Raw genomic sequence first — 12,165 nt, 5'->3', positions numbered from 1 at the left:
TATTAATGATAAAAAATTCGGTATTCAGTATTTACCAAAACCGAAATACCAAATTTTATATTTCAGTACCGAATTACAGAATAGCAAAATACCAAAATAGCCGGTTCGGTTCGGTAATTCAGTTTTTGGTATTTTATGCCCAGCCCTAACAGCCACAATTCCACAAACTATTTCACAACACTTCCCCTTAGATGTCCACATGTAATGTACCTCATTAAAAACTTTACAAGAAACAATATACACAGTTATACTTAACACCTATAGATGTTGTGCCTCATTAAAATCTTACTAGGAAAACCCCAGTGGAAAAAATCCTAGTGAAGGAAAAAGAGTACACACATCTGAAAATACGCCTTGATTGCTGCCTCATTAAAAACCTTACCAAAAAAATCTAGTGGGACAAAACATTGGTTAAAGAAAAAAGAATACAACACGTATTTTACTCCCTCTGATAAATTGTCACTTGAACGAACTTGTTGGATATCTATTTCACCCTTCTTTTGAAGATCATGAGTAAAAAAGAATTTTGGTGAAATATGTTTGTTTTGTCTCCTTTAATGTATCCTCCCTTCAATTGACATATACATGCAGCATTGTCTTCATACAATATTGTTGGAACGTCTCTTTTTAAAGAAATGTCACATGTTTCTTGAATGTGTTGAGTTATTGATCTCAACCAAACGCATTCTCGACTTGCTTCATGAATGGCTATTATCTCTACATAATTTGAAGAAGTGAAAATCATAGTTTGCTTTGTTGAACGTCATGATATAATTGTACCACCACATATAAATAAATAGCGTGTCTGCGATCGACCTTTATGGGGACCATACAAATATCCTGCATCTGCGTAACAATCAATTGTGACGTGGATTCATTTGAGTAACACAATCCCATATCAATGGTCCCTCGGAGGTATCTGAATATATGTTTAATTTCATTCCAGTGTCTTCGTGTTGGAGAAAAACTAAATTTTGTTAACAAGCTTATAGAGAAAGTTATATCTGATCTAGAATTGTTGGCAAAATACATTAATGCACCAATTGAACTAAGATATGGTATTTCAGCACCAACAAGTTCTTCATCATTTTCATGAGGTCGAAACGGATCTTTATTAATATCAAGAGATCTCACAACCATTAGGGTACTCAATGAATGTACTTTATCCATATAAAACCTCTTTAAAATATTTTCAGTATATGTTGACTGATAGACAAATATCTCATTTGCAAAATGTTTAATTTGTAGACCAAGACAAAATTTTGTCTTTACGAGGTCTTTCATTTCGAACTTCTTTTTTAGACATTTTATTACCTTTGAAAGATCTTTCAGAGTTTCAATAATATTAAAATCATCAACATATACTGCTATTATGAAAAATTCAAATCCAGACCTTTTCATAAAAACACAAGGGCAAATTGAATCATTTCTAAACCCTTCTTGTAGCAAATATTCGCCAAGACAATTGTATCATATGCACCCTGATTGTTTCAACCCGTATAAGGATTTCTGAATCTTTATTGAACAATTTTTTCGAGAATTCTTGTATGCTTCAGACACTTTGAATCCTTCGAGAATTTTGATAAAAATTATTGTGGTAATGAGCCATAAAAATAGGCAGGGGCCATGTTCATTAGGTGCATTTCAAGCTTTTCATGAACTACTAAATTCATTAGATACCTGAAGGTAATTGCATCCACCACAGGGGAATATGTTTCTATATAGTCAATGTCAGGCCTTTGCGAAAAACTTTGGGCTACAAGTTGTGCTTTATATCTTACGACTTCACTTTTTTTATTTCGTTTACGCACAAAAACCCATTTATACCCTACTGGCTTGACACCTTCAGGCGTTCAGATTATTGATCCGAAAACTTCACATTTTTCAAGTGAAATTAACTCTACTTGAATTGCATCCTTCCATTTTGGCTAATTATTTCTCTGCCTACATTCATCGACAGATTTTAGTTCAAGATCCTCATCTTGTTGCATTATTTTAATGGCAACATTATAAGCAAAAATATTATCGACCATAATATCATTTCGGTTTCACCTTTTTTCTATCAAGACATAACTTATTGAGATTTCTTCATTCTCATTATTTTCAGGTACTTGGACCTCCTCGGTGGTATCACCATTTGTTATGTCTCTGCTCTTCTTGAGCAATTACTTCCAAATTATGATCATCTTGATCATTTATTTCTTTTCTTTTATGAGAATTTTTATCTTTAGAACCAATTGGTCTTCCACGTTTTAAGTGTGGCCTAGACTCATTTGTCTGAACAAGTTGTCCTATCGGCACATCAACTCGAACTCGAGCATTAACAGCTGGGATATGCGATTCAGTAACTCGTAAAAGGTTAGTAAATGCATTCGTCAATTGATTTGTAATATTCTGTAAATAAATCAACTTTTTAACTTATTGCTCACATTGATTTGTTCGAGGATCTAAATGAGATAGTGACAATAAATTCCAATCTATCTCATTTTTCAATTGCTTATGTTCTCCCCCTAATGTTGGGTATACTGATTCATCAAAATGACAATCAGCGAATCTTGTCGTAAATAAATCTCCCGTCATAAGTTCCAAATATTTTATAATAGAAGGAGATTCATACTCAACATATATTTCCAATCTTCTTTGGGGATCCATCTTTATGCGATGCGGTGGAGCAATTGGGACATATACCGCACATCCAAATATTATAAGATAGGATATATTTGGCTCCCTTTCAAAAGCCAACTGTAATTGGAAAAATTCTTGAAAAATTATTGGTCTTATGCGCACAAGTATTGCTGCATGCAAAATGGCATGCCCCCATACCGAAAGAGGAAGTTTTATCCTCATGAGCAATGGTCTAGCTATCAATTGGAGACGCTTAATCAATGATTCTCCTAAACCATTTTGAGTATGAATATGAGCGATTGGATGCTCAACTTTTATTCCAACCGACATACAATAATCATTAAATTATTGAGATGTAAATTCATCAGTATTATCATGACGAATTGTTTTTATTGCATAATCTGGAAATTATGTCATTAACCTTATAATTTGAGCTAACAATCTCGCAAAAGTCATATTGCAAGTTGATAATAAGCACGCATATGACCATCTTGTAGATGCATTTACCAAAACCATAAAATATTTAAATAGTCCACATGAAGGGTGAATTGGTCCACATATATCACCCTGTATACATTCCAGAAATGCAGGGAATTCAATCTCAACCTTAGTTATTGATGGTTTAAAAATTAGTTTTCCTTGAGAACAAGCAACACATGAGAATTCTTTAGATTGAAGAATTTTTTGATTCTTCAAATGTGCCCATGTGAATTCTCAATAATTTTGCGCATTATATTATAATCGAGATGGCCCAACCGGTCATATGCCAAATGATAAAATTATTATGGTCAATAAATTTTTTATTTACCATGGCATGTGATTCAACCACATTAATACTTGTGTGGTATAACCCAAAAGAAAGTGCAGGTAATTTTTCATGCACAAATCTTTTTTCCGTTTTTATTGTAGTAATATAAAGGTACTCAACTTTTCCTTCATTAGCAGTCTCAATATGATAGCCATTTTGGTGAATAACCTTGAAACTTAATAAATTTCTTTGAGACTTACTACAATATAAAGCATTATTAATAGCCAATATTGTTTCCCCAGATAGTGATAAGGCTGCTCTTCCATAGCCTTCAATAATTTTTGTACTACCGGATTTTGTATTAACATTGGCCTCTTTCATAACCAAATAAGAGAAATATTTTTTTCTCTTAATATAGTGTGTGTTGTAGCACTATTTAAAAGACACATATCTCCATTACTCATCTTGAATTCAATTGAAGATTGAAAAATTTATATATCTTCATAAAATAAAAATACATTATAAGAGATAAAATAAGTAACAATATTGCTAGAAAATATAAGTCCTTTTTTTTTCTTTTCCTTTTAAATAGATAAACGTAAAAATATGATAATCAAAAGTACATAAAAATGATAATATATTGTAAATCATACAATAAAATTAAACATCAATTATGATCCCCAAAGAAGTCTTGAACCTCCAAATGAGTAATATCATTGAGGTCATTAAAATTGTCATCTTTCAAAGTCAAATTCGCTTCAATATTATCATTATATACTTGTGAAGGTCCTGCCTTAACATTATTTTTAAATGTCAAGTGTGACTCTATTTGAGGATTAAAAGAAGAGGCACCGCCTTTATTTGTCTTTCTTTTGAAGAAATTTTGATAAAGCCTGACAAAATGCTCAGACTTTCAACATTCATTTTTCTAGTGGTCTTTCATGCCAAAACAATAACAATTACTTCTTGAAGGACCACTTTGAGAACTCATATTGTTCACCCTTTTATGTTGAGCATCACCACGACGATTATTGTATCGTATTCTGTCATTGTCACGTCCACGCACATTATTATGGCCTTGATTTTTATTTTATCTTCTTTCAGACTGGCCATGTGCTTCTACCATATTTTCTTCCGGTAACGGAGCAGTTCCAGTGGGACGGGCTTCATGATTTTTCATTAAAAGAGCACTATGTTGCTCAGCTATCAGAAGGCATGAGATCAATTCAGAATATTTCTGAAAATCTTTTTCACGGTATTGTTGTTGTAATATCACATTAGAGGCATGCAAAGTGGTTAGTGTCTTTTCTAACATGTCCTCATCATTTATAGTTTTCTCACATAATTTCAATTGGGGAGTTATTCTAAATATAACAGAATTATACTCAATTACAGTTTTAAAATCTTGAAATCATAAGTGCATCTACTCATAACGAGCCCTTGCCAATACTGTTGCCCTGAGGATGTTCATACCTCCCTTTTAAACCTTTCCACAATTCAAGTGGATCTTTCAGTGTCAAGTATTCAACCTTCGGGCTTTCATCCGGATGATGACAGAGGAAAATCATAGCATTCGCTTTATCCCGACTTGATACTTTATTTCCTTCGATTATAGCATCACCAAGACTCTTAGCTGTAAGGTGAATTTCGGCATCAAGTACCTATGACAAATAATTTTTGCCAGAAATATTAAGTGTCACGACTCCAATTTTGTCAAGTTTAACATGATGAAAACTATTATAAAAATATTAAAATTAGATTAAACTTGTTATAAAAATTTTAACTATTGAAATTTAAAAATAACTTATATGGTATTTTAATAAGAAAATTTATTTTCATTAAAGTCTACTACCATCTTATATTATATGAATAAGTGAATTAAATTTTCAACAAAATATATCTCAAACTCCATGTCACTTAATAAATATGTCCAGTATTAATAATTGACCTTTCATTTTATTTATCTTTTATACTTGTCACAATTCTTCTCGCTGCTTCTAAGTGGTTTCTTTTGATCCTTGTATTAAATCAACAATTTTTGTCTGTACAATGAGTCAGGTACCATTTTATTAGGTCTTAATTTGTTGCAGCACAATGAACCTCCTAGTAGTTCTGCAAAAATCCATGCCTTTGTTTGCTAATTAGTTTGGTTAAGGAACATCCTGGTGTTTATGTTCTGTCTTAGAAAAAAGTCTAACCAAGGCATTGGAAAAGTTTCATCTAACCACTTCAATATGCGGTAATCTGTGTTTCTACCAAATTGTTTGCAAAAACATATTAGTGGAAGGGAGGGAAGAGATTCATGATCTAAAGAGATGCTACTTCTTGCAGTATACAATGAATCCTCCATTCAAAAATATTAAGATGAAGATAACTTCACATACCTTATAAGAGACTTCATGCTGATAACGTGTTATAAAATAAATTAATTTAGCAAAATAAGAAAGGAAGACAGTAAAAGAAAGAGAGAGTTGAGAAGATATCAGTGTGTATAATTTCATAACACATAAGGCTATTTATAGCCAAATATGTTAAGAAAAAAACTATATTAATAGAAACACAATAATGGTCATTAAGTGAGAACATCATTATGTAGCAAAAAAGAAAAAGAAACATTAGTAGATAGAGGAGAGTGATGGACAGCCACAGTCCACAAACTATTTCACAACAATTTCCATAATATTGATTGTTTTGTTGTATAGTGTAGTGGAACTTTGATTAATTTTGTTTTTTGAGTAGTGTTACTTTTGAAAGTGACAAGCTAAGCCTTTTTTATATTTTCTTATTTTTTATTTAAATATTAAAATTTGAATATATATCTAAATATTAAAATCGTTTAAATATGTACTTTTAACTTTATTTTAGAATTCATAGAGTACAAAATAAATAAATAAATAAACAATTAGAGGTTTCTTTTAAACTATTTTAGATAAAATGTTAATCTACATGATTATTAAAAAAATTTGTTTTTAATAACTAAGACAAACTTTAGAAGCTACTGATAATAGCAGCTAATAATAAAAATAATAATGTTGTGATAATAGTTGAATGTGATGGCTGATAGTGAAGGTGGTTGATAATGGATCGTAATAATTGACTTAAAAAGGGTAATTTTACATATTTCCTATGAGTTTCATCTTGCAATACATTACTCCTATCACCTTGAGAATCAACTTTTGAGGTTGAATTAAATCCAATAATATCAAATTTCCTGAAATTTTATCATATTCAAACCATCCTAATACTTGATTTATCAAAGTTAGACCCCCCATATTACGTTATCTACACTATCTACACTGACATGCCTAGGCGTGAAATGAGGTGTTAAAGTTGTCCACAGTAATGGGACATGGGATATTGAACCACCATTTATATAATCTTTTGAACCACCCTCACTTCAGGGCATGCAGGGAGGTGTGGAGTTGTTCCACATCTATGACACGTGAGATTTCATAAATTAGCTTTTAAAATTAAGTTAGCCTCGTTGTTCATTTCTTAAAAATCTCTCTTGAGCAAAAAACAAAGTCAGAAATCAACCACATGTTCCTAATCCATAAATCATGAACGCATTCAAATTCAAGGACCACCTATAATTGAAGCCAACAAACACTGTCTCCCCCAACACCACAATGATGCAATCATACAATATGGTCCCCAGAACATAAAGCCTCTAAATTAAATGAGTGCCTTGAGTACATAGTACATCATATACTTCCAATATAAAGAAATCATGATGGGATAAAGATTTGACTAAATGCAATATATATACAGTTTATAGCAAGCTAACATATTAAGGATTATCAAAAACAATGGCTCTACCCCGCAAAGGTAAGGATAAGATCTGCATACATCTTATCCTATTGATATTGTTGTCGTAACATATTTAAGGAACAAGAGGCTCCAAAGAAAGGAGGACAATGAAACCATTCAAGATTAATTCATTCCTCTGAATTTCCCTAAAAAGAATCCATAAATGTACATACAAAACTATTTTCTTTAGTCTAGTATCCCTCCAAGATGTGCACGAGTCGATACATATAACTCTCTTAAAAAGAGGAATCAAAGAAACAAAAATGGAAATGGGATAAGTTCTTTCTGCTTTGCACGGTGTGCTCTGTGATATCATCTTCCTCCGAAAAGCCTGTGGTATCAATCACAGCAAGGGAGAAGCATTGAGGTTTATGACAATATGCTTGAGAGGGTGAGCAACGTCGGTGCCTCCAGCGTGCTGGACAAACTCAGCTGGTGAATGAAAACTACCATGACAGACGCACATAATTCTTACCTCCTCCCCCTTACCATACCTGTATAATATTCCATCAACTCTTCTACCATTAGGACCATCTCCTTTCGTGAAAACGCATGGCATATTTTCTAACGTGTTCGTTCCAGTTTCCTTTGCCTGACTTTTTGCTGCCTCGAGCTTCTTAGATGGACTGTCCATATCACCTTCTGACATTCTGCTTCCGGTCTCTCTCATTTTTGACCCAGACGAACCAATATCTTGACTCCCCCCTCCTTGCAATGAGTGGATACTGGCAGGGCTTAGCTCGCCAGACCCTGTAGCCGGAATTCATCAAGGTTCAAAAAAGATGGCGGAGATGACAAATGGAAGGAGGATAAAAGAAAGCAGATATGTCATATATACACCGCATCTTTTCATTCTTCCCTTCACATTGTACACTACAAAAACATGTTAAGGTCATATGACCGACCACCTAGAGAAGTGATGGTAAAATAACCATAACATAACCTGCAAAATTATTAGACACTATCTGAAGAATACGATGCACAAAAATTATTAACCACCACGAGATGATTACAGACAATCAATACAGACAATCTAATTAAAAAAGGAACTTCTTCAACCAGATCAGATGATCTAATATTCTTAACAGACGATCAATATGAACATATTTCAAGAATAAACTCCACTCATGTAGTGAAAAGTCAAGGATATTCAACATTCCTTGACTAAAACCAACCATTTACTAATGATAATTAATGTTCAACAGCAAACACCCGAGGCTCAGCAAACTTAGGATAACAGGACAAGAGCAGCTGAACTAAATTTCAAATTTATAATATCCACCATGTTGCCGATTTCATGTCAATAGGTAACTGTTAAAGAGATTGAATATCCTCAGCAATATAATGGCATTTTATTTAGGAATAGGATGCGTGGAAGCGGATTTAAATCTAGTCCCATTTAGGAATAGGATGTAAGATCCTGTATCTATTAAGAATCACTAACACCTCTATATAAGATATCCAACTCCAGTAAACAATCTTTATCAAAGAAGTATTATCCTAGAAGACTAGTGTTTTACATCTTGCACACAACCAGGAGTAGAGGAGCTATACAAAAGGTGAACAATAACAACTCGTGAGAAAATATGGATATTAGTTATCAAATATGGAGATAGAAACAGATGTGCGAGGACATCAAGGAGTAAAGAGCTGGAAAGAAAAAGGCGCATCCAACATAAACTCCTATCTAACAACAAATGTCCATATCACACATGCATCAACTAGCCAGCTAAATTTACATCTATGGGATATTCAGGAAATTGTGGTACAGCGAGTCCAAGGGAGCTGCATTAGTAGGAGCTGATAAATCTTCCTCGACCCTAATCCATTCTATCACAAGGACCAAAACCAAAAAGGTAAAGAAATGAGAGACAGAGACTATCTTGATAGCCCAATATAACTCACAAAGAAGACTTCACTGAAAAGGTTGCTGCTTACCAAAACATTAGCAAGGATAGAGCAAGCATTTGAAACCATGACATCTGAAATTCATCAGGTATTAATCACACATGACTAACTCCTAGGATGACAAGGAAAATATACCATCTAGAAAGATCTGTTAGTTTGATTAATGCTACCACTAAATCAATTGAGAGTAGAACACTTTCAAGTAGGTAGATATAATTTGTCGAGAATTTTGAAAGCTCATGGGAAGTCATCATTATATAGAGTCATAGACCTAACATTTATCCCAAGGTCTCTCTTACTTTATTATCCAATAAAGGAATAAATGCTTTGATTTAATAGTGTGAAGTAGCCCTCAAAGGCGCAAATAAATAAGCCAGTTTGGTTTCCAAGTCTACGGCTAATAATGGTCCACCTTCATTCTCCTTGCTGTTTAATTGGAAGTAGTGGATTCTGGTTAATAATTTTGTGGGAAAGAGATGAATCTCTAGATTCTGTGAAAAGAATATCAGACCTTAGTCTCAATATGATACTTCAAAAAAGAAAATCATATAGCCAAATCAGCACTACCAGATGCTCCCAAGGGGTGCACTATAGTATTTATGAATATTTCTTACATTTTATCATAGGCATTAGTTCACATCAAAGGAAGCATTTGAAGATTAAGAAGTTATTTTACATCAGATAATTTTTTCTCAAACAATTGCACCGGCAAATTTTTATCATAGGCATTTTCCTCTCTCTCTGAGGATGTGACGACAAAAGAAAGTTCCCTAAGGCACCTAGATAACCGAACCAAATGAACAGCACAACTACAACACTTAGAATACAACAATTTTAAGTCACGAATGTGGTGACAAGGGAAGGTTGTCTAATTAGTTATACAACAACTTCACCTACAACCATTAGGATCAGGTTTGAGTTGCCAAGAGGAAATGGCAACTACTTTTGGTTTCCTTGAGGGGTGAAGGAGGGTCGAGGTGGGTTATTTAAATTATTCCTTTTTTATGGTGGTGCCCGAGTTAGCTTGCACGCAATTTTGATTATGCCACAGGATGCCTGCCTGCTCCCACCCACCTAAATACCGACTAACTCTTGAATAATGGTCTCCCATGGTTTTCCCCTGCTTCACCCTTGGGCGCAGTGGGGCTGGGGTTTAAAAAGAATCAAGAATGTGGTAAACGGCAACAAAACATGAACAAGTACCACAGAAACTTGTAAACACTAAAAGTGAGGGGACCTCAGCAGCAAGTTTTGACTAAATTTATGAGATTCATTCAACAGCTCACAAAAACAAACTAAAAAACAGATGCCATATTTCTGGCAACAGATAACTCAACAGTAATCATTTATGACCAATGTTGTACAATGACATGTCTTTAAGCACCTCTCACTGCTACATGTGATAGACCACTCATTACCCAAGGAGGAAACATTTCAATCCCAATGTATTGAGATTATTGCAGTACTATAATTTTCTAACCCAACTAGCTATCAACTCTCAAAAATTGAATTTTAAAAAGAGCACATACATAATAAATGTTAATATTGGCAAAAAAAATAAAAATTTGTACCTTGTGGAAGTTTACTTTCCAATTCAGACATACTTGAAGAACTACCACCACCTTGGGATTCAACAGAACCTTGTGACCCCAATTGTCCATGTCCTTGCATTTTACTTCCTGAATAACTTCCTTTACCTTTCCCCATTGTCAAATCTATTCCACCTCCTGATAAACTACCTTGCCTTGCAACAGCAGCCAACGTTGGTGATACCGATAAACCAAATCTTTTCGCAGACACCAAGTACTGTTCTTTATCTAATCTACCTCTTAAATTCATCTCAATTTCCTTCTTTTCATCTTCTATACTCCATCCCCCACCTCCTCCACCACCACCAACAGTACTTCCTCCTCCACCTTCTTTATCACTCCTTAAATTTCTCTGTTTCTCTGATCTTCTCCTCTTAGCTTCCATTCTTCTCAAAGTCTGCAACTCCTTTCTCTTCCTCCATTCTTCCTCAGTCTCAACAGGCAAAGAAGAAGTTCTCACCAAGGTAGGATAAGACACTGGTGGTGGTGCAAGAGCATCATCATCTCTCACTATGGGCAAACAAGAAGCTACAGAAGATGACCTTATCAACTTATTACTATTAGAAGATTTGTCAACACCAAATCTACCACCCAATGATAAACCAAGATTCAACTCTACTTCCCCTTCATCTTCTTCCTCCTTCACCTCCTTTCCTCCAGCAACAACCACCTCAAGTCTAGATTTTCCTGAACTACTACTGCTACTACTACCCCCCCTGAATCTCTGCAACAAATCCCTTGAAAATCTATTTGTTTCCATGGAAAGATTTTCCATCTCAATTCTGCTTTTCCTTTTCTCATCTGTATTATCTCCCATAGCAAACCATAAACCCACCAAATATATGATCAAGAACACCAAAGTTAAGCTATAAAACTTACCTATTCTGACATGTACGTGCATGTTTAACACTTCCATGATCTGATTCAGCCACACCCAGATGGAAAAATCCTATCTTTAACTGCATATTAGCTCAAACAAGCTCAAAGATTAAGTCTTTAGACCCAAATTTTGCACTTGGGAATCCCAACTGGGGAAAAAGGTAAATATAACCGGAGTTCTTCCCGGAGAAAACAAAAGGGTGGCAGGAAAACGAAGAAAATGGTTAAAAATCCACCAAAGAAAAGAGAAAAATGTAATCTTGGAAAGAAAATGTTGTGTTCCGGCAAAAGGGTAGCCGGAAAATCAAGAAAATATGAGAAGAGGTAATGGCAATGAGAGGGTAGAGTAAAGAATAATGAAATAAACTTAACAAATCAAACAAGACCCAGAAAGATAGAAGCAGGCAGGAAAGAAAGACTAAACACTGTGGGGTGGTGGGGTTGAAAAAGTAAAAAGACCAAAATGCCCTTGTGAAAGCGAGGGGGTGGGGTGGGGGGACAAAGAAAGTACTTGGAGAGGACAAGTGTCAGATAGAGAGAGAGAAAAGAAAGGCACGTGGAACTGAGTGAATAGCTCCCTTTTTGGTGGTGTATTGTAGCTATTAT

General features: G+C 34.4%; 1 protein-coding gene across 1 annotated transcript; it reads right to left on the bottom strand.

Moving 5' to 3' along the window:
• Positions 1-7,299: 7,299 nt before the first annotated feature.
• Positions 7,300-11,937, bottom strand: LOC129880083 (ninja-family protein AFP3-like). Its single transcript, XM_055953930.1, has 2 exons — positions 10,663-11,937; positions 7,300-7,933 (listed from the first exon to the last, which is right to left on the bottom strand). The coding sequence occupies exons 1-2, from the start codon at positions 11,594-11,596 to the stop codon at positions 7,527-7,529; spliced, it is 1,341 nt and encodes a 446-aa protein (XP_055809905.1). The 5' UTR covers positions 11,597-11,937; the 3' UTR covers positions 7,300-7,526.
• Positions 11,938-12,165: the final 228 nt, after the last annotated feature.

Source organism: Solanum dulcamara, chromosome 2, assembly GCF_947179165.1.
Source record: "Solanum dulcamara chromosome 2, daSolDulc1.2, whole genome shotgun sequence".
Lineage (NCBI taxonomy): Eukaryota > Viridiplantae > Streptophyta > Magnoliopsida > Solanales > Solanaceae > Solanum > Solanum dulcamara.
The sequence above is the reverse complement of the archived record's forward strand: the minus strand, read 5'-3'. Positions and strand labels throughout refer to the sequence as shown.

Coding starts and splice junctions, on each gene's coding strand:
- LOC129880083 (XM_055953930.1), bottom strand. CDS start 11,596: ATGGAAGTGTTAAACATGCACGTACATGTCAGAATAGGTAAGTTTTAT. Junction 7,934..10,662: donor GGAAAGTAAACTTCCACAAG/GTACAAATTTTT, acceptor TTCCGGCTACAG/GGTCTGGCGAGCTAAGCCCT.